This window comes from Salvelinus fontinalis, chromosome 15, assembly GCF_029448725.1.
Source record: "Salvelinus fontinalis isolate EN_2023a chromosome 15, ASM2944872v1, whole genome shotgun sequence".
Lineage (NCBI taxonomy): Eukaryota > Metazoa > Chordata > Actinopteri > Salmoniformes > Salmonidae > Salvelinus > Salvelinus fontinalis.
Genome location: NC_074679.1, coordinates 27,269,051 through 27,291,406, shown reverse-complemented (window position 1 = coordinate 27,291,406; position 22,356 = coordinate 27,269,051). Strand labels below are relative to the sequence as shown.

The 22,356-nt window shown below is 42.8% G+C and overlaps 1 protein-coding gene across 5 annotated transcripts in view; it reads left to right on the top strand.

The window, feature by feature from the left end:
• Positions 1-22,356, top strand: part of ttll5 (tubulin tyrosine ligase-like family, member 5) — a 99,092-nt gene that overhangs the window by 38,348 nt on the left and 38,388 nt on the right. For all 5 annotated transcript variants that reach the window (XM_055863152.1, XM_055863154.1, XM_055863151.1 and 2 more), the window contains 5 exons: positions 572-666; positions 775-923; positions 1,227-1,817; positions 2,462-2,649; positions 13,132-13,283. In XM_055863152.1, the coding sequence (XP_055719127.1) occupies positions 572-666; positions 775-923; positions 1,227-1,817; positions 2,462-2,649; positions 13,132-13,283 (1,175 nt within the window). The remainder of the gene's footprint in view (positions 1-571; positions 667-774; positions 924-1,226; positions 1,818-2,461; positions 2,650-13,131; positions 13,284-22,356) is intronic.

The following is a 22,356-nucleotide window of genomic DNA, read 5'->3' as shown; positions in this document are numbered from 1 at the left end:
TCTGCTACTGTTCTAGGACCTGTTTATAGTTATTACACTAGTCAGGGAGTCTCCATTTATTTTCATTATTAGTTTCGTTTTTCCTTTAAGTTCTTATCCAATTAGAAATGTTTGGTTTGAGGGCCTCCCGGGTGGCGCAGTGCTAGCTGTGCCTCTAGAGATTCTGGGTTCGAGTCCCATCGCGCAATAGCAACTCCTGCGGCAGGCCGGGCTCAGTGCATGCTGACACGGTCGCCATGTGTACGGTGTTTCCTCTGACGCGTTGATGCGGCTGGCTTCCGGGTTAAGTGGGCATTGTATCAAGAAGCAGTGCGGCTTGGTTGGGTTGTGTTTTGGAGGACACACGGCTCTCGACCTTTGCCTCTCCCGAGTACGTACGGGAGTTGCAGCTGTGAGACAAGACTGTAACTACCAATTGTATACCCTGAAATTGCTGAGAAAAAGGGGTAAAAAAAATAAATTAAAATTGGTTGAGTTGTTCATTTTATGAGGAAGCAACAAATGACTGTTAATACTTACTTGCTCAGACAGGCCAGTGTACTTGGTCTCTGACTTGTCTCTTTCCTCACAGGAGACAGAGCATATGGTGAAGAAAGTGGAGAAGATCAAAGACCAGGAACATTGTATCAACCCCAGCGTGTTTCAGGAGTTTATAGCTGAGGCAAGGTAAGTGAGCTGGCACCTACTCGCTCCTGACTTTTTCATTCTGCTACTTAACACTGGTCTTACTCTAGGTATCATGGAGAATGTTCACACTGCTCTCTTCTCTTCCAGTGAAAGTGATCTGGAGGAGGTCCTGACATTCTACACACACAAAAACAAATCAGCCAGTGTCTTTTTGGGAACCAAATGTCGGAGCACTATTCCTGACAATAGCAACAGCCTAGGTTCAAGAGAGCCAGCTACCACAGAGAACCAGAAAAGTGAGTAGAAATTGTCAGATGAATTACATCTGTTCAGTAGGGACTTTTGTATTCCGGTGTGCCACAGATTCCACATATTTCTACAATTAGTACACATTTTATTTCATCCTTTGTTGACAAATCCTTTAATGTATTTGGGAATTTTGCTGTTTTGATTTTGAAAAGTCACATTAAGGGAAAAAAGGCCGAGTCATACAAAGTCAAGTACAGGTCAGCTTCTAATTATTAACCCACGTGTGTCAGAGCCATGGAATGGCCGGCTGGATGATAACAGGGATCTGGCTTATTTTGTGCTCTGAACAGCTTTGCTCGTGGCAAAAGAGGGCTCCAGCGCCTCTGAGTCCTCAACGTCTGAAGTCAGAAACAGCACAGACCAGGCCAGTGTAGTCCAACCCACTGCTGACCAACCCACCGTAGAGCAACCAGTTGCAGCCCTCAGAAGTAGTAAACAACCCAATGTCCAGGCCTCCCAGCACTCCTCCAGCTTTCCAGCTGCCATAGACTGTGGCCACATCCACCTGCAGCACTACTCTCACCCCCAGAACCCACCCCAGTCTCTGCCCCTGCACTGCCCCCCACCACCCCCATCTCAGCCCCCATCCTACGACCAGTCCCACTTTCGCCTCCACTCCCCTCGCCAGCTAGAAACCCCTCCACAGCCCCAGGCCTCTGTGTTCTCCTCAGCCTCGACCCTTGTCCCCCAGCCCCCTCGGGTAATATGGGCAGCTGCCCGCCCTGGTCCCACCACAGTCTCAGCACCACCAGTCTCCCAGGTCCTAAGGCAGGTCCAGTCCTTTACCTCCACCTCCTCTGCGGCTGCAGCCTCGTCCTCCATGCCTGGTGCCATCCACATCTACAGCCAGAAGCTCTCCAGGCCCACCTCTGCAGGTCAAGGTAAACCCTTGATGGATATCATCCTGATAGATGTTTGGTGTGTTCTCAGCTCCCAGTCTTTCTATGGCCTAAGCCGGTGGTCTTCCACCTCTTCTTGCCCAGGGACCCCCTCCCGGGCAAGCTGGCGACCCATGGATCCCCATCATACGTTAGCAAAAAATTCTAATTCCTTATCAGGTGACTCATTATGGCAAGGAAAAGTAATCAACTTTTTAAAATGAATAGATTTGGTTGGTAGTTTTTCATTATTTTGTGTAAACTCTAACATAGCCTATTAGCTAGAAAAGTAACCCAAACACATTTTCACTATGAGTAGCTGATTATACAATAATATAAAATAAGGGTAAAATATATATGTATGACAAAAATGTATGACTAAGTCAAGAAAGGTTACCAGCGGCAACTTGCCGCACTGGTAGCCTATTCGCGGGTGCTTTTTAAAAGCCTATGTCAGATATGCGTATAATTTGCTCATTATTAGAAGTTGAGAAATAAAGTTGACATCATTGGAAAGAAGATATCCTCCTCTTTTCTACTGTAGGTATGTAATGCAGAATCCACATTCTTTTTATATATATATGTTTTTCCATGTACCTCTGGATCCCTACACCCCGTCATTCATTTCATGTTTCTCTTTGCTTCAGCAATCAGAAGGACTGCCTCCAGCCGGCCCAGACCAGATCCAAATGGGGTCTTTAAGGACCTGGACTCACTGCCTGCTCAGGCACAGTCCAACCAACAAGCCATAGTCTCAGCCCTGCAGAAACTGGCAGAGAAGCAGGCTGCCCGCCAGTACAATAGCTCCAGCCACATCAGTCTCCTAACACAACACGTGAGTCTCCTGTCACCCGATCCAACCCCTTTACCTTCTTTCCTGCTCAACAACTAGATACAGTCATCTGATGCACAGGTAGAGTGATCACGTCAGGAAACAGAACTACTACAATTGTATGATACACTGTACTGTAAAGTGATCTGTCTTGCACAGTGGTCTTACTGTGCGTGTTTCAATATTCCGCTGTGTTGTTAGTGTGTAAACCTCTCTGTGACCCCATGGGGAGTGATGGCTCAGAGCTCAGTGCTGCTCGCTCATCCAGCAGGCAGAGAGGGTTCCTGGAGCCTACAGCCTGTGGGCTGGAGCTGGCTGATCTGAGCAGTGGGGCGGTGAGCTGAGGCTCTGTGTGAGGTCTCATTATCAGATGCACCACAGGGAGTGCTTTCTGTTGATATTTAACAGGCAGTCACTTTTTTGTGGTAATTGATGCTTATAAATGGAAGAATGTGGCAAATTGGCACCGAGTGGGGGAGCAAGGGCTTTGCTTCCTCCACCACCTCTCTGTTTCCTCTCTTCCCTGAGGGGTTGTCGTTCTCAGTGGGTAAGCCCACAAGCCTCCCATTCTACCTCGCTCCCTCCCTCTCTCTCTCGCTCTCCCTCCCTGGGAGTTTTTTGTGATGGCACTAGACCACACAGACTGCAGTTTTATGGCTTCCTCTTCTCTGTACAGTATTCTATTCCTCTGAAAGATGTTTTCTGTAATTCTCATGCATAGTTAATCCTGGTAATGGCAAAAGCTTATTTTGCAGTGCAAAATAGTTTAATGGTTTGCACTTAAAGGGTCTGAATATACTTGGCCTTTCTCTCAACTCAGATTAGAAGTCATTAAATCACTTATAATAGAGTGTTCTGTATAGAGAAGCAACACCATGTTCCTCCCACCCTTTGTCATAGTGGTGTTAGTGTGGGCAGGGTGGTAGCCTAATGGTTAAGAGGTTGGGCCAGTAACTGAAACGTTGCTGGTTTGTTCCACTGATTGAACTTTGAAGATTCAGCAATTACTCCTTTTCACATGCCAGGCCTCATCTTTTGGGAATAACCTTAACTAGTTTCACAATGTAATAATTTTGAATGGGGTAAATGTAAGTATTTCTTATCATGTGTAATCAAATAAATATGTGCTGGATTGTCAGTCCTCCCTCTATGTAACTTGTACCTTGATGGCGTGAAACATGATTACACTTTCATAACATTCTGTTTTAGACAGGTCCATGTACTTTTTATTTATTTATTTTATTTTATTTAACCTTTATTTAACCAGGTAGGCAAATTGAGAACACGTTCTCATTTACAATTGCGACCTGGCCAAGATAAAGCAAAGCAGTTCGACACATACAACAACACATAGTTACACATGGAGTAAAAACAAACATATAGTCAATAATACAGTGAAAAAAAACAAGTCTATATACAATGTGAGCAAGTGAGGTGAGATAAGGGAGGTGAAGGCAAACAGATATATGTATAAATAAATAAAAATATAAAAAGGCCATGGAGGCGAAGTGAGTACAACACAGCAAGTAAAAAAAAAACTAAAAAAAAATTTAAAAAAAAAAAAAAAAAAAAACACTGGAATGGGTGGTTTGCATTGGAAGAAAGTGCAAAGTAGAGACAGAAATAATGGGGTGCAAAGGAGCAAAATAAATTAATAAATAAGTACAGTAGGTAAAGAGGTAGTTGTTTGGGCTAAATTGTAGATGGGTTATGTACAGGTGCAGTAATCAATGAGCTGCTCTGACAGCTGGTGCTTAAAGCTAGTGAGGGAGATAGGTGTTTCCAGTTTCAGAGATGTACACCCCGACATGATTCAACATGATATAGTATTTAAGTAATTACAATTTGGTTTGGAGACGTGTGTTCTTTACTTCCATTGTGGTGAAACGTGATAATATTAATGTCATATCTCTTATGTTTCGGGTATATCAAACATATCCACCCAAAACTGAATTGTAAATTAAAGTAATTTCCTCCCTCTCCCAGTCCCACCCAGGAAGGCAGCAGCAGACACACGTCAAGTGTAATCCTAGTTGGATGCAGTAATGATAGGAATGTACATATGAAGGTAGCCTGGAGTTGAGAAACACCTTAGTCCTGATGAACAACATGGGGAGTTCCTTTTGGGGAACTGTAAGTTACTCACGGTTGATTGTGAAATGTTGGAATTTCCGATTTCATGGATTCAAACTTACATTCAAATGTAATTATGGATTTAGTGAAGATAACTGGCATCCCAGCACTTCTAGGTCAGCATGGTTGAAGAACCTTCACCATTGAGCTCTGTTGACAGTGTATTATAGATTCCTTCCAAATCCTTGAGGAATGAAAATAAACTCTGTATTGGGCCCTGAAAAGCTCCCCGACCTGGCTGTGTTCTGTCAGCTCTTGCATTAATTTAAACACCTGTCGTTTAGGAATGTTTGACATTTCCCTTTCTCTGGCATGACTACTAGCCAAACAATTCGTTCACCTGCCCAGAACTTGGCTTTTAAAGCGCAGAGAAAATAAACAGCCCTCCCAGCTAACAATTCTAGGGAGAGAGAACCTTCTTTTTGTAACGTTCCCCTAATGTTTGAGTTTCCAGTTCCTTTAGTTAGGGGAACATTCTATTATGTTAGCAAAAACCTTCTGAGAACCTTTTTTTTTGCGTATTCTGGTGTTAAATTTGAGAGGACATTCCCTTAAGTTCTGTTTAATATTATCTAGGACATGGTTACAATGTTCTCAGAATATACAACATTAATGTTCGAGCTGAGATTTACTTCAAAGTGTATTCACCCTTTTGCCTACAGCTATCAAGTTGTTTCAGATCTACACAAATGCTTAGGGAAGAAGGGGTTAGGGTTTGTTCTGGACAGGGCTTAACTATACTGTCCCAATAAGCACATGCCCTAGAGATATCCCTTATTAGGACACTGGTTAGGGTGTTTGTCATTGGTGATGTTGGTCTGGGTTCGAAACCCGCTAGGAGAGTCACCCTACTCACATTCTTGCAATATATGCTAATGTCATCATTTGGCAACAGTTACAACACACCTATCTGATCTAATTAAAATAAGTTTCTCATTGGAAGATGGGTTTTAGTAGAATTCTAGATAGAGACTTCTCAGATGCTCAGCTATCCTCAATCTACACACGATACCCCCCATAATGACAAAGCAAGTTTTAGCAAATGTATAAAAACACCCCCGGAAATATCACATTTACATAAGTATTCAGACCCTTTGCTCAGTGCTTTGTTGAAGCACCTTTGGCAGCAATTACAGCCTCAAGTCTTCTTGGGTATGACGCTACAAGCTTGGCACACCTGTATTTGGGGAGTTTCTCACATTCTTCTCTGCAAATCCTCTCAAGCTCTGTCAGGTTGGATGGGGTGCATTGCTGCACAGCTATTTTCAGGTCTCTCCTGAGACGTTCAAGTCCAGGCTCTGGCTGGGCCACTCAAAGACATTCAGAAACTTGTCACGAAGCCACTCCTGCGTTGTCTTGGCTGTGTGCTTCGGGTCGTTGTTTTGTTGGAAGGTGAAACTTCACCCCACTCTGAGGTCCTGAGCACTCTGGAGCAGGTTTTCATCAAGGATCTCTCTGTGCTTTGCTCCGTTCATCCTTCCCTCGATCCTGACTAGTCTACCAGTCCCTGCCACTGAAAAACAGCCCCACAGCAGGATGGTGCCAGAGTTCCATTTAGGTTTCATCAGACCAGAGAATCTTGTTTCTCATAGTCCGAGAGTCCTTTTAGGTGCCTTTTGGCAAACTCCAAGCAGGCTGTCATGTGCATTTTTACTGAGGAGTGGCGTCCGTCTGGCCACTCTACCATAAAGGCCGGATTGGTGGAGTGCTGCAGAGATGGTTGTTCTTCTGGAAGGTTCTTTTAACTCTAGAGCTCTGTCAGTGACCATCGGGTTCTTGGTCACCTCCCTGACCAAGGCTCTTCTCCGCCGATTCTCAGTTTGGCTTGGCGGCCAGCTCGAGGAAGAGTCTTGGTGGTTCCAAACTTCTTCCATTTATGTAGGATGGAGTGTGTGTTCGTGGAGACCTTCAATGCTGCAGACATTTTTTGGTACCCTTCCCAGATCTGTGCCTCGACACAATCCTGTCTTGGAGCTTTACAGACGATTCCTTTGACCTCATGGCTTGATTTTTGCTCTGACATGCACTGTCAACCGTGGGACCTTTTTATATAGACTGGTGTGTGTGCCTTTCCAAATCATGTCCAATCAATTGAATTTACCACAGGTGGACTCCAATCAAGGACGATCAATGGAAATAGGATGCACCTGAGCTCAAATTAGGGTCTGAATACTTATGTAAATAAGGTATTTCTGTTTTTTATTTGTAGTAAATGTGCCAACATTTCTCAACCTGTTTTCACTTTGTGTGTATTGATGAGGAAAAACATTTATTTAATTTAGAGTAAGGTTGTAACGTAACAAAATGTGGAAAACGTCAAGGGGTCTGAATACTTTCCGAATGCACTGTATAGCCATGTTTTTATTAATTATTCACTATCACTATTTTTTTTAAATTAATCTTTAATTCTGCATTGTTGGAAAAGGACCTGTAAGTAAGTGTGTGACGCCTAATTCTTTTGATTTGAAGCTCTACGGACAATTCTTTCGACCTCAAGGCTTGGTTTTTGCTCTGACATGCACTGTCAACTGTTGGACCTTTATATAGTCAGGTGTGTGCCTTTCCAAATTCTGTCCAATGAATTGAATTTACCACAGGTGGACTCCAAACAGGATGCACCTGAGTTCAATTTCAAGTCTCATAGCAAACGGTCTGAATACTTATGTATTTTTGATCATTATGGGATATTGTGTGTAGATTGATGAGGAACATTTTAGAATGAGGCTGTAATGTAACAAAATGTGGAAAAAGGAAGGGGTCTGAATAATAGTGTATATTGCTAAACATGTGAGAGTATAGTATCCATTTTTGTGAACGGGGTGGTGTACCTAATAAACTATCCAGTGAGTGTATAGTGCTAAGAATGTGACCGTAGGGTGACTCCTCTAGCGTGTCTTGAACCCAGGCCACCAGCACCAATAACAAATGGCCTAACCACTGTCTCAATAAGGGGTGTCTCTGGGGCATATGCTTATTGGGCCAGTATTTAGTATTTATTAGGATTCCCAATTAACTTCTGCCGAGGCAGCAGCTACTCATCCTGGGGTCCAAACAGGAAACGACACAACAAATAAAATACATAATTTTCATAAATATAAATAGCACTACATTTACATTTACATTACGATTTAGCCATTCAGCAGACGCTCCCATCCAGAGCGACCCACAGAGGGGATTCATCTTAAGATAGCCAAGCTGAGACAACCATATATCACAGTCGTATCCCAAGCACGTATCACATACAAAATGCATAAAAATGTCTGTCTCTCCACAGTCCCAGAGTAAGGTGTTCTTTTTATCAGATTTTTGACTCTGTTTTTATTGCTAGCTTGAGTTACATGGGGTGGCAAATAGTTCCATTTATATAGCTCTATTTAATACTGTGTGTTTCCCAGCCTCTGTTCTGGACCTAGGGACTGTGAAGAGACATCTGTTTGCATGTCTTGTGTGAAACAGACCGTTGGGTACTTTCTACACACCACACAAAAAACAATAGTGATGCAGTCATTCGATCCTCAATTTTGAGGCAGGAGAGATTGACACGAATTTCATTGACATTCGCCCTCCATGTAACTCTAAGTGCATTATGTGCTGCTCTGTTTTGGACCAACTGCAATTTGCCTATGTTTTTTTTTTTTTTTTGCCGCACCTGACCACACAACTGGACAGTAGTCCAGGTGCAACAAAACTAGGGCCTGTAGGACATGTCTGGTTGACTGAGATTTTAAGAAAGCAGAGCAACGCCTTATCATGGACGGTTACCCATTCTAAAACTGACCGGAATTCTATGTTAAGGGTGTCAGTTATTTATTTTACTGTTGCAGCCAACGTTTATACTGTTGAGTTGTCAGTGTACATGCACAGACAGGATTTATTCAAGGTCAGTTTAAGGTCATTATTAAACACAGAAAACAATAATGGTCCAAGCTGACTGCCCTGCGGTACACCACATTCAACCGAATTTGCATTAGAGAGGCTGCCATTAAATATAACCTTCTGTGTTCTATTGGCATAGCCGCAGGAAGTAGGGGTGTTGAGTTGCTGCTGAACCCCTCTACAATTTTTTAAAAATTGTTCTCTCACAAAAGCAATGGGTCTTTACTTGTCCTGTATTAGTGGACCGATATGGTCTACTGTAGCACAGACAAAAACAATATATTTTTTAAAGATCGCTGTACCATGAACCAAGAGGTTGTGAGTTCAAATTACAAGTGAAGACATGTTGAATAACAATTACTGTATACATGAACATGCACAATGTAATCATGTGTGTCAAATATGTAAGTTGAAAAGTGCAATAACCTGCCCAGGGACTGCGGTTGAAAATTAGCCGGCTGGTTAAAACCGGCACTTTTACTGAAACGTTGATTAATGTGCACTGTCCCTGTAAAACAAAAATTAACCCAAAACACTATGTTAAAAGCACTGTGTGAGTATTCCCTAACCTTGCCAACAAAGAGCTATGAATAGCACCATTTTGGGGGGGGGGGGGGGGCACAAATGTTTTTGTAACGTTCCCATGAAACATGTCTAAAATATTCATATATTTTGTTCTGAGAACATGACAACCATGTTCGGTGTATGTTTTGTGGGACGATGATGGAATAACCCTCAGAAAACTGGACAAAGGGCTATGAATGGTACCATTTTTGGGGTGGGAGGTGGGGGGCACATAAATGTTCTTGCAACGTTCCCATGAAACATGTCTAGAACATTAATATCTTAAGTTCTGAGAACATGGTAACCCCATTCTGGGTAAGTTTTATTTGACATTTTAAACTGGTTGTTTGGATCCTGGATACTGATTGGATGAGCAGCGTTCCAAGCCGTGCTTTATTGGCCTCTGCTATCGCGTCGGGCCGAACAATGCCATTTACCTGTGACTGCATTCATGATGCAACACTGCCTCTTGTGCCGTATTGCTTAATTAAGGGAATGGTCTCCTGGAAACATTCCTTGCACATCATGGGAACATTTACGGGAACATCCCTATGAACACAATAATTAATGGCCTAATGAGCAGTGTTGTAAAGGACCTAAGTAAAAATACTTTAAAGTACTACTTAATTTGTTTTTTGGGGTATCTGTACTTAACTTTACTATTGATATTTATGGAACTTTTACTTCACTACATTCCTAAAGAAAATAATGTACTTTTTACTCAATACATTTTCCCTGACACCCAAAAGTACTACATTTTGACAGGAACATGGTCCAATTCACACACTTGTCAAGAGAACATCCTTGGTCATCTCTACTGTCTCTGATCTGGCGGACTCACTAAACAAAAATGCTTTATTTTAAAATTATGTTGGAGTGTGGCCCTGGTTATCTATACATTTTAAAAACAAGAAAATCGTGCTGTCTGTTTTGCTTAATATAAGGAATTTGAAATTACTTTAGATACTTAAGTACATTTTAGCAATTCAATTTACTTTTGATACTTAAGTATATTTAAAACCAAATACTTTTACTCAAGTAGTCTTTTACTGGGTGACTTTCACTTTTACTTGAGTCATTTTCTATTAAGGTGTCTTTTTACTTTAACTCAAGTATGACAATTGAGTACTTTTTGCACCACTGCTAATGTCTTAATAATAACCTCTTGGAAATAGGGGGCGCTGTTTTCACTTTGGGAAAAAATCGTGCCCAAATTAAACGGCCTCGTACTCTGTTCTAGATCATACAATATGCATATTATTATTATTAGTATTGGATAGAAAACACTCTGAAGTTTCTAAAACTGTTCGCATTATATCTGTGAGTAAAACAGAACTCATTTGGCAGCAAACTTCCAAACAGGAAGTGAAAATTCTGAAAGTGGGGCTCTGTGTCAGGGCTTGCCTATTCAATTGCCTTATATTTATGGATCTGTATGCACTTCAAACGCCTTCCACTAGATGTCAACAGGCAGTAGAATGTTGAATGTTGAATGGGGTGTCTAGCTTGATGTGAGACCGAATGAGAGCTTTTGGAGGGACAGGTCTGCCCTATTGGCAGTATTCAGCTGCGCACCAGGGAACCCCACATTGTCTTCTGAAATGCGTTAGGTATACACGACGAAATGCTCCGGCTCGGACTTTATTGGATACATATGAGAAAAACATCATAAAGATGGATTTTCAACCGAGTTTGACCAGTTTATTCGACGTTTGTGAATTTTGGAATTTTTCATTCCATGCGCCACGAGTTCTTGGACATGTGCACTCCACAATGCTAGCCAAAGTTGCTAATTCAACAGAGAAATGGACATTCTAAAACAAAACAACGATTTATTATGGAACTAGGACTCCTTGCACTACATTCTGATGGAAGATCATCAAAGGTAAGAGAATATTTATGATGTTATTTTGTGTTTTTGTGGTATATGTTGGCTCCAACAAGGCGGAGAATTGGTGGGCGCTGTCTCACAATATTGCATTCTGTACTAAAGTTGTTTTAAAAAAAAAAAATCTAACACAGCGGTTGCATTAAGAACCAGTGTATCTTTCATTTGCTGTACAACATGTATTTTTTAGTAAAGTTTATGATGAGTTTTTTGGTTAGATTACGTGACTGTCCAAAATTTCTCCGGACAATTTGGTGCATTATGGCGACGTATTCACAATGTAAAACCAGGATTTGTAGCTATAAATATGCACATTTTCGAACAAAACATAAATGTATTGTATAACATGATGTTATAAGACTGTCATCTGATGAAGTTGTTCAAAGGTTAGTTATTCATTTTATCTCTATTTGTGGGTTTTGTGAAAGCTATGTTAGCGGTGAAAAAATGGCGTTGTGTGTTTGGCTATTGTGGTGAGCTAATATAAATATATATTGTGTTTTCGCTGTAAAACATTTTAAAAATTTGGAAATGATGGCTGGATTCACAAGATGTTTATCTTTCATTTGCTGTATTGGACTTGTGATTTCATGAAATTATATTATATGATATCCCTGTGGCGCTAGGCTATGCTAGTCAGCTTTTTTGATGAGGATGATCCCGGATCCGGGAGGGGGGGGTCCGTAGAGTTAAGGGACCGTTCTCTAAAATTGTGGGAACATTTGTTAGCTGGGCTGTCATTTCTAAAAAGAACTGTACGTTTTCCCGCTTTGCAGAATCTAATAATCATGCATGAGAATATATATTTTTTAATATCAACTGTCACTCTTTTTTATTTTTTAAATATTTTTAAATTTTTTAAAATTTACCCCCTTTTTCCCCAATATTGTGGTATCCAATTGTTAGTAATTACTATCTTACTACTAGTAATTACTACGGGCTCGGGAGAGACGAAGGTTGAAAGCCATGCGTCCTCCGAAACCCAACCAAGCCGCACTGCTTCTTAACACAGCGCGCCTCCAACCCGGGAAGCCAGCCGCACCAATGTGTCGGAGGAAACACCATGCACCTGGCTACCTTGGTTAGCGCGCACTGCTCCCGGCACGCCACAGGAGTCGCTGGTGCCTGATGAGACAAGGATATCCCTACCGGCCAAACCCTCCCTAACCCGGACGACGCTAGGCCAATTGTGCGTCGTCCCACGGACCTCCCGGTCGCGGCCGGCTGCGACAGAGCCTGGGCGCGAACCCAGAGTCTCAGCTAGCGCTGCGATGCAGTGCCCTAGACCACTGCGCCACCCACCACTCACTCTTAACTGAACTCATCAGGAAACAGATTCTACATTTTAATTTGTGATTTTCTCCTGTCTTTTTCCCCCCAGTCCACTGCTTTTAATGAGCCTCTCTGTTTGGTTCTGCACATTTCCAACCAAACTCCCAGGGCAATATAGACCGTACAGTATGTAGGGAGAGTGCAGCAGCCCCATGCAGTCAGATGATGCTGTAGCATGTACTGTAGTAATGGGGAGGGATACTGTAGCACCTCACTGCTAATTGTGCTGTTATGGTGGTAAACTGATTTGGCTGGTGAGTAATGAGAGTTCCTCAGGGAGGTGGGGAGTTACGGGGAGGGGGGACCACCTGGCTGCGGAGGGGAGACTGGAGACTAGCTCCGAGATGCACTGTGTACATTTCACACAGCTGGGGAGGGAGAGAAATGAGACTGCTGCTGCAGCACAAAGGGTGGCCGCCAGTCCAATAAGAAGAAATCGAAAGCCCTGGTGTCTGCAGTACCATAGTGGGAAGACAAGTAACGCAAGCAGATTATACTTGTTTAATATCACTATTTGCTTGCTTCCTCAATAAGACCATGTATTGACAGTTCAGGTTTAACCATTTTTCTCTGCAGAGATGATTGCAGACATTTTTCACCATAAATTCTCATGATTTAGCAGTTAGCGTGCCAATGATGAACACAGTTGCGTTTCTGATGCATTGTCATTGTGTTTTCTCTTGCCCCTGCAGTTGACCAACCTGAACCTGACTAACAGGGTGCTGAGCAGAGGGGCCATCACCCTGACCCCAGCAGTGCGGCATGGTCATGGGACTGGAGCTGTGACCCAGCGGCCTGTCAGTGCTGTCCACTCTGACACAGGGCCCATCCACAGCACTACTGGGTGAGTCAAACATATACACCCCAACAGACACCTTACTTAAGAGTTGCACGATGCTCACATGCAACAACGTAATGCATTTATACTGACCCACATGCAGGAAATTCCCTTGACCATCATTTATGTCCATTGGTTCATTGCGCTACTCTGTTCATGTACTGATAACGACTGTTTATGAGATGGAGTCAAGGGTCTGTTTGGAATGAGATGATTAATTATATACAGTACCACTGATACTAGATTGGTTGTACAATGAGAAATTATGTGGGATTAAATGCAGTCTTGAATCAAGAAAGGTGGGGTGACTGTCTGCAATACCCCTTGATTTCCCCTCGATTGTCACCAGTATACTATCCATTTGTCCATTTGTCATGCACTACACCTCAGTTCCCTTATAAGACCTCTCGTGTTGCTTTGGGCAAAATATTACCATTGTGCTTCACCAGTGGTATTTGCCCTCCCCAAAGGCTGTGGAGAGGGAATGGTGCGTTGCAATCTCAACGAGGTTCACTGCCAAAGTAAACAGCAATTCCTCTCCTCAGAGAGACTGGAGTCTGAGATGCTGGGCAGTTGTATACAGTCATTCAGAGCAGCAGGTTGAGTGTGGCGCTGGGGCAGTGGAGGCTTCATAAAGCATAATCAGAACTGTTTTTACAGACCTCCTCCTGTGGTCTAGTCTATGCTGCATCCACTATACTACATAGTCGCTCTGATGGTCTAAGGTAACTTGTATTACCAACTTTTGGAGCATTAGAAATGGTGTGCTCTCCTTTTCTCTACCAGTTTAAGCCCTTATAGTGATGGATGTTGCAACCCCTCCGGGACTTGGAACATCTCTGATCAGTGGCTTGAACAGTAATTTTGATGAAATGCATCATCACTGCCATGAATATAATGCACAGGTCTGGCACATTTCTTTTTAACCCCACGTGCCACCTGTTTTTACAGAGGCGGCTTGGATCCCATTCGTCATTTTGGAGAGGACTCTCCAAGTGTGTATCTTGAGTGTGCATTTCAAAGGTCTATCCTTAATGGGGATGCCTTTCTCTTGGTCTCCCTTCTAAAGCTTGCCTGTGAGAGGTTCACACGAGCTGTGCTCAATCTCATGAGAGGCTTTTAGTGGGACTATGCTAAGAGCCTCATTCACATCGGGGCAAATTAACATTTTGAGGATTTTCTGTATAATCAACATTGGACAATTTTATAGGTGCTTTAGTTTGTGGTAGCCTATAAACCTCAAGCCAGGTTTAATGGTCTCTGAAGAATCTTTAAATTGAAGACTGAGTTTTGGGCTTAATGGGGTATTTCAATGTAGGCCTTTGACTAACAAAATGCTTATTTTGAAGTGTTTAAATTGTGCTTTGTGAGGCTAGCTGTGGAGTTTGCTGATAGCTGCCTGGAGTGTGTGAAGCATGCTGGCAGCCTAATACATTGCATTGGATAAGTGGGGGCAGAGTCAACAGTAAGCCTGCCACATAGCCAGTCTGCTCCAACTCTCTTCTCTGCAACCATGTGACTCCCTCACATGGGCCACTGCAGAGAGGGATAGGGGAAGAGAGAAGTGAGCACATGGACACTGTGAATATGTGTGCCAGACTGAGTCATGTGAGTTAAGGGGGGGTTCAACCTCTGCTGGATGCTGCTTCTGGAAGAGGTGGGCGAGCAAGGTTTAAGCATACATGGTTGCTCTCTCTATTTTTACAGTGATATGTGAGTGACAATGTCTCAGACAGTTTGGCCCTGATCTCCCGTTCTCTGTTTTTCCAGTCCAGCCCTTCCTTATGTATGGAACTGTGTGGGAATTCCTGGAATGTCTGGCCTTTTCCCTTTTTAAAATGTTTTTATTTCCACAAATGGAGGAAGATACGTTTAATAGAATGTATCATCTCAAAGAGTAGTTGTATGGAGGGAGACAGACGTTAACTTTTCACATTTTAAATGTAGCCTAATTGTTATGACCTTGATGGATTATCCTCCTTTCTATTGTAAGTCTAAAACAGAAGATGGCGCCGTACTGTATGGCAGCCATTTTGCAAGCTCCAACCCAACTTTTTTTAATTTTATTTGTATTTTTACTTAATTTCCACAAATTCTATCTGCTATCATTTCTTATAACAGACAAACTTTTGAACATCAGATCTGCAGTTACTTGCCTCAATTCTGGCTTCAACTTCGACTCATCTGCCCTGGGCTCTTTCTGTAACTGACCCAATTTTCGGGGTAACCAAGAGGAAATGCCGGCGTTAGAGACAAGAATGGGGTAGTCCAGGCGAGATTAAGGCGAGGGGAAAACCAGCCACCTCTTCCCTTTATTCTATTGGCCAATGCCATCCTATAATTAAATGGTTGACCTCTGTTTGCGGATTTGATACCAACGGGACTCTCGTAACTGCAATATTCACAGCTTTTCTGAAACATGGCTTTAGACAAGATACTACCCATGGCTATCCAATTCGATAGATTCTCCATTCACAGAGCGGACAGAACAGTAGAGTCAGGGAAATTGAAGGGGAGGGTTTTGCCTCTTCATCAAAAACAAATGGTGTGTTAACTCGAGCACAGTGGAAGTCTCGACCCATTGTTCACCCGTCTTGGAATACCTGATGGTCAAATGCTGACCCTTCTACATCCCGAGGGAGTTTTCAGCTGTTATTGCAACTGTTGTATACATTACACTCAGGATACGAAAGATAACAAGTTGGCACTGTACGAGGCTATAAACAAGCAGGAAAACTTGCACCCAGAGGCTGCTTTTCTTGTTGCCGGCGATTTTTAATTCCACATCATTGAGAAACTTTTTTTTATTTTACCTTTATTTAACTAGGCAAGTCAGTTAACAACAAATTCTTATTTAAAATGACGGCCTAGGAACAGTGGGTTAACTGACTTGTTCAGGAGCAGAACGACAGATTTTTACCTTGTCAGCTCGGGGATTCGATCTAGCAACCTTTCAGTTACTGGCCCAATGCTCTAACCACAAGGCTACCTGCCACCACATGATGTCAAACTTCCATCAACACGTCTCCGTCGCCATAAAGTCCCAGACCACTGTTACTCTACCCACAAGCAAGCATACAAGGCCCTCCCTCGTCCCCATTTGGCAAATCAGATCATGACTCTGTACTCCTGCTTCTGGTTTACAAGCGGAAGCTCAAACAGGAAGTACCGGTGACACTTCCCGGTTGAGAAATGGTCATCAGAATCAGAGTTTATGCTACAGGACTGCTTTGCTAGTGCTAATTGAAATATGTTCAGACACTCCGCCAATAACATCGAGTTAACCACCTCTGTCACTGGCTTCATTAGGAAATACATCTGCGACGTTGTCCCCACAGTTTTTTTATTTGTAATTTTTATTTCACCTTTTATTTAGCCAGGTAGGCAAGTTGAGAACAAGTTCTCATTTACAACTGCGACCTGGCCAAGAATAAAGCAAAGCAGTTCGACACATATAACAACACAAAGTTACACATGGAATAAACAAAACATACAGTTGAAGAAAATCTATATACAGTGTGTGCAAGGGAGGTAAGGCAATAAATAGGTCATGGTGGCCAAGTAATTACAATGTACCAAATAGACACTAGAGTGATTGATGTGCAGAAGATTAATGTGCAAGTAGAGTTACAGGGGTGCAAAGGAGCAAGATAAATAAATAAATACAGTATGGTGATGAGGTAGTTGGATGGGCTATTTACAGATGGGCTATGTACAGGTGCAGTGAGCTGTTCAGACAGCTGGTGATTAAAGCTAGTGAGGGAGGTAAAAGTCTCCAGCTTGAGTGATTTTTGCAATTCATTCCGGTCATTGGCAGCAGAGGACTGGAAGGAAAGGTGGCCAAAGGAGGAATTGGCTTTGGGGGTGACTAGAGAGATATACCTGCTGGAGCACGTGCTACGAGTGGGTGCTGCTATGGTGACCAGTGAGCTGAGAAGGCGGGGCCTATCAGAGACTTGTAGATGACCTGAAGCCAGTGGGTTTGGCGACGAGTATGAAGCAAGGGCCAGCCAACGAGAGCGTACAGGTCACAGTGGTGGGTAGTATATGGGGCTTTGGTGACAAAACAGATGGCACTGTGATAGACTGCATCCAATTTGTTGAGTAGAGTGTTGGGGGCTATTTTGTAAATGACATCGTCGAGGATTGGTAGGATGGTCAGTTTTATGAGGGTATGTTTGTCAGCATGAGTGAAGGATGCTTTGTGAAGGATGCTTAACCACAGTGAAGGTTAACACAGAGGTTTGCGCTAAACTAAAGGACAGGGCTACCGCACACACAGCTATCAAATATAACCTTGAGGTTACAGCTGAGGACAAGTACAAGAAGTCCCACTACGACCTCCGCACGGTCATCAAACGAGCAAAAGGACAATATAGGAATAAGGTGGAATCATATTACCAGCTCTGCCGCCCCCGCCGCATGTGGCAGGATCTACAGTCCATCACAGATTACAAAGGAAGACCAAGTCATGATCTGCCTAACGTTTCCTCTCTACCAGACAAACTCGATGCATTTAATACAGGCTTCAACAACACTGTGACGTGTGTGAGGGCCCTCACTGACCCAGTGAACTGGGTGATCTCGCTCTCTGAGGCCGAAGTGACTAAGGTCTTTAATCAGATCAACACTCGCTGGGCTGGACGGTATTCCAGGGTGCGTTCTCAGAGCATGCGCAGAACAGCATATTCACAATATTTTTCAACTTCTCCTTGTTCCAGTTTGTAATCTCTACATACATCATTCCTGTTCCCTAGAACTCTAAGGCTTCATGCCACAATGACTACCGTCCTGTAGCACTCACATCTGTAATCATGAAGTGCTTTGAAAGGTTTGCTATGGCACACATCAATTCCATCCTAGACCCACTCCAATTTGCATACCGCCCTAACAGATCCATAGACGACGCAATCTGAATTGCATTCCACACTGCCCTCACCCACCTAGATAAGAGGAATGCCTATGTGAGAATGCTGTTCATTGACTACAGCTCAGCGTTCATGCCCCAATCCACATCGACTGGGCTGCAGTGGAGCGGGTCGAGAGCTTCAGTGTCCAAATCACTAAAGACTTAAAATGGTCCACACACACGTGGACAGTTGTTAACAAGTTCCACAGTTGCGCCTATTCCCCCTCGGGAGGTTAAATGTTTGGCATGGGCCCTCAAATCCTCAAAGTTCTACAGCTGCACCTTTTGAGAGCATCTTGACTGGCTGCAACACTGCTTGGTATGGCAACAGCACCGCCCTTGATCGCATGGCGCTACAGAGGGTGATGCGGACAGCCTAGTCCATCACTGGGGCCAAACTTCCTGCCTTCCAGGACCTCTATATCAGGTGGCGCAAAAGGATGGCCCGGAAAATTGTTAGACTCCAGCCACCCAAGCCATAGACTGTTCTCTCTGCTTCCCCACAGCAAGCGGTACCGGTGCATCAAGTCTGACACCAACAAGCTCCTGAACAGCTTCTATTCCCAAGACTGCTAATAGCTAACCAAATAGCTACACAGACTGAGTTGACCCTTGTATTTTGTTTATGCACACTCACTTGTGCATGTGACATTTAAACTTTAAGTACTTTTATCTTATCTACAGTACTTTCTCCTTTTTGATCCCAGTTCATGTGAGGACTATTATTCTACTTTTTAACTGGAAATCCTCTGAGGTAAACTCATAAAATACGGTTCTTGAGTGCACTAAAGTATGTTGCCACTTAGGAGCTCTGCTGTTAATACTTCATAACAGAGATTTTGATTAGATCTTTCACCTCGTCACAGGACAGCTCAGGTAAAAATGATCCCTTTGTCAGAAGGTTCTCCTGTTAAGAACGTGCCATCCATCACTTTCTCTCTGTTACTTTCCGCACCAACACAAACCCCAATTTTTTTTCCACCCCATTACCTGCAACCGTAAATTTGGCGTAGGGATCTTAGAAAGCGGTGTAACATCGTTGATGAGATAAATTATCTTGATTTCGACTTTGAGTGCTGTTTCTTTCATGTAGGATTTCCTGAGCCCCCTACAACTGGGGCCGGTGGTCTGTGCCAAACATACTGAAACCGTTAAGCACGCTGGCTCTTTAAGCAGCAACCACAGGGGTGAAGCATGATGGGTTTCAAAGAGTAGCTTGGCCCTTTGATGTGCCGACATTCTGCCAGGTATGCTGCCTCAGCACTCTGAAACACACAGAGAGAGAGAAGCTGCTTCCCCACTCCTCTCACTCCAGTCTGCTGTCAACCTGGAGCAGGGGGCTGCTGGCTACACTCACTTTCATAAACATCATTATACTATTACTATATAGACACCTCACCACTCACAACTCTGTTGTCAAGAGTAATGCTTGACTTGCCGATACTTTGACGTTTTTTGAATTGTCCCAAACCTCATCATTGATGTGAAATTATGTTTGATTTATCATAGGCATTCATTTGACCTTCTAAAAGTCTCTAACATTTTTTTTTTTTAACTAGGCAAGTCCGTTAAGAACAAATTCTTATTTACAATGACGGCCAAACCCGGGCAACGCTGGGCCAATTGTGAGCCACCCTATGGCCGAATGTGATGCTGCTTGGATTTGAACCACGTACTGCAGTAAAGCCTCTTAGACCACTGCGCCACTCGGGAGCCCAAAACATCAGGGTGCATGACCAATGGGTGCATGGTGTTTTATCATTAGCTCTCTTTTGCTAGTTTAGGACAAGCATATAAAAGAAGGCCAGATTGTTTACAGTCTCTGTATTTTACTCATTTTACCCGATCCTGGATCGAACAATTGGCTCAGGTAAGAATTAATTTCCAGTAAGTTTTTGAGTAACAATAGCTGTGGTTTGAAATTGTGATTGAGAACCACAATTGTGTATTTAGGGTTGTAATACGTCATGGTTGGCGCATTCTACTCCCCTCAGTGAGGAGTAGAGGTCGACCGATTAATCGGAACGGCCCATTTAATTAGGGCCGATTTTCAAGTTTTCATAACAATCGGAAATCGGTATTTTTGGACACCGATTTGGCCGATTTTTAAAAAAAAATTTAAATATTTTTTTACACCTTTATTTAATCTTTATTTAACTAGGCAAGTCAGTTAAGAACACATTCTTATTTTCAATGACGGCCTAGGAACGGTGGGTTAACTGCCTCGTTCAGGGGCAGAATGACAGATTTTTACTTTGTCAGCTCGGGGGATTCAATCTTGCAACCTTACAGTTAACTAGTCCAACGCTCTAACCACCTGCCTCTCATTGCACTCCACGAGGAGACTGCCTGTTACGCGAATGCAGTAAGCCAAGGTAAGTTGCTAGCTAGCATTAAACTTATCTTATAAAGGAAATCAATCAATCATAATCACTAGTTAACTACACATGGTTGATGATATTACTAGTTTATCTAGCGTGTCCGGCGTTGCATATAATCGATGCGGTGCGTATCGTTGCTCCAATGTGTACCTAACCAAGAACATCAATGCCTTTCTTAAAATCAATACACAGAAGTATATATTTTTAAACCTGTATATTTAGCTAAAAGAAATTCATGTTAGCAGGCAATATTAACCAGGTGAAATTGTGTCACTTCTCTTGCGTTCATTGCACGCAGAGTCAGTGTATATGCAACAGTTTGGGCCGCCTAATTTGCCAGAATTTTACGTAATTATGACATAACATTGAAGGTTGTGCAATGTAACAGGAATATTTAGACTTAGGGATGACACCCCTTAGATAAAATACGGAACGGTTCCGTATTTCACTGAAAGAATAAACGTCTTGTTTTTGAGATGATAGTTTCCGGATTCGACCATATTAATGACCTAAGGCTCATATTTCTGTGTGTTATTATGATATAATTAAGTCTATGATTTGATAGAGCAGTCTGACTGAACGGTGGTAGGCACCAGCAGGCTCGTAAGCATTCATTCAAACAGCACTATCGTGCGTTTTACCAGCAACTCTTCGTTGTGCGTCAAACATTGCGCTGTTTATGACTTCAAGCCTATCAACTCCCGAGATGAGGCTGGTGTAACCGAGGTGAAATGGCTAGCTAGTTAGCGGGGTGCGGCTAATAGCCTTTCAAACGTCACTCGGTCTGAGACTTGGAGTGGTTGTTTCCCTTGCTCTGCAAGGGCTGCGGCTTTTGTGGAGCAATGGGTAGCGCTGCTTCGAGGGTGGCTGTTGTCGTTGTGTTCCTGGTTCGAGCCCAGGTAGGAGCGAGGAGAAGCTATACTGTTACACTGGCAATACTAAAGTGCCTATAAGAACATCCAATAGTCAAAGGTTAATGAAATACAAATGGTATAGAGAGAAATAGTCCTATAATTCCTATAATAACTACAACCTAAAGCTTCTTACCTGGGAATATTGAAGACTCATGTTTAAAGGAACCACCAGTCATATGTTCTCATGTTCTGAGCAAGCAACTTAAACGTTAGCTTTCTTACATGGCACATATTGCACTTTTACTTTCTTCTCCAACACTTTGTTTTTGCATTATTTAAACCAAATTGAACATGTAAAATGATTTATTTGAGGCTAAATTGATTTTATTGATATATTAAGTTAAAATAAGTTCATTCAGTATTGTTGTAATTGTCATTATTACAAATAAATAAAATAAAAAATCGTATCGGCTTTTTTTGGTCCTCCAATAATCAGTATCGGTGTTGAAAAATCATAGTCGGTCGACCTCTAGTGAGGAGAATACTAATGTGTCTCTCTACCTTGGCACCCAAACTCTCTCTCCACTGTTACCTCCATCTCTGTCTTCATATCCAAATAACCACAGGGCCACCATTTCTGGTTCTGCAGTACTCAAGAACCGCTCAGACCCTGGTCACCGCAACACACATACTGGTATTTTTGGTTTTGTTCAATATTTTGTCAGACTGTTGTTTTACTTGGCCGGACGTTGTCGCAGCATTTAATTCCAGTACATTTTGTGACTGTCCATTTGCAGAGCCTATTTGGCTCCCCAGAAAACTCAAGGAAACTTGAAAATATATGGGGCAAAAATGGTTTGATGTCTTCCTCTCAATAAAAAAGCTTATTTTTTTTCACCTCAATTGGACCCAGATGTAGTGCTGGGAGTAAGGTA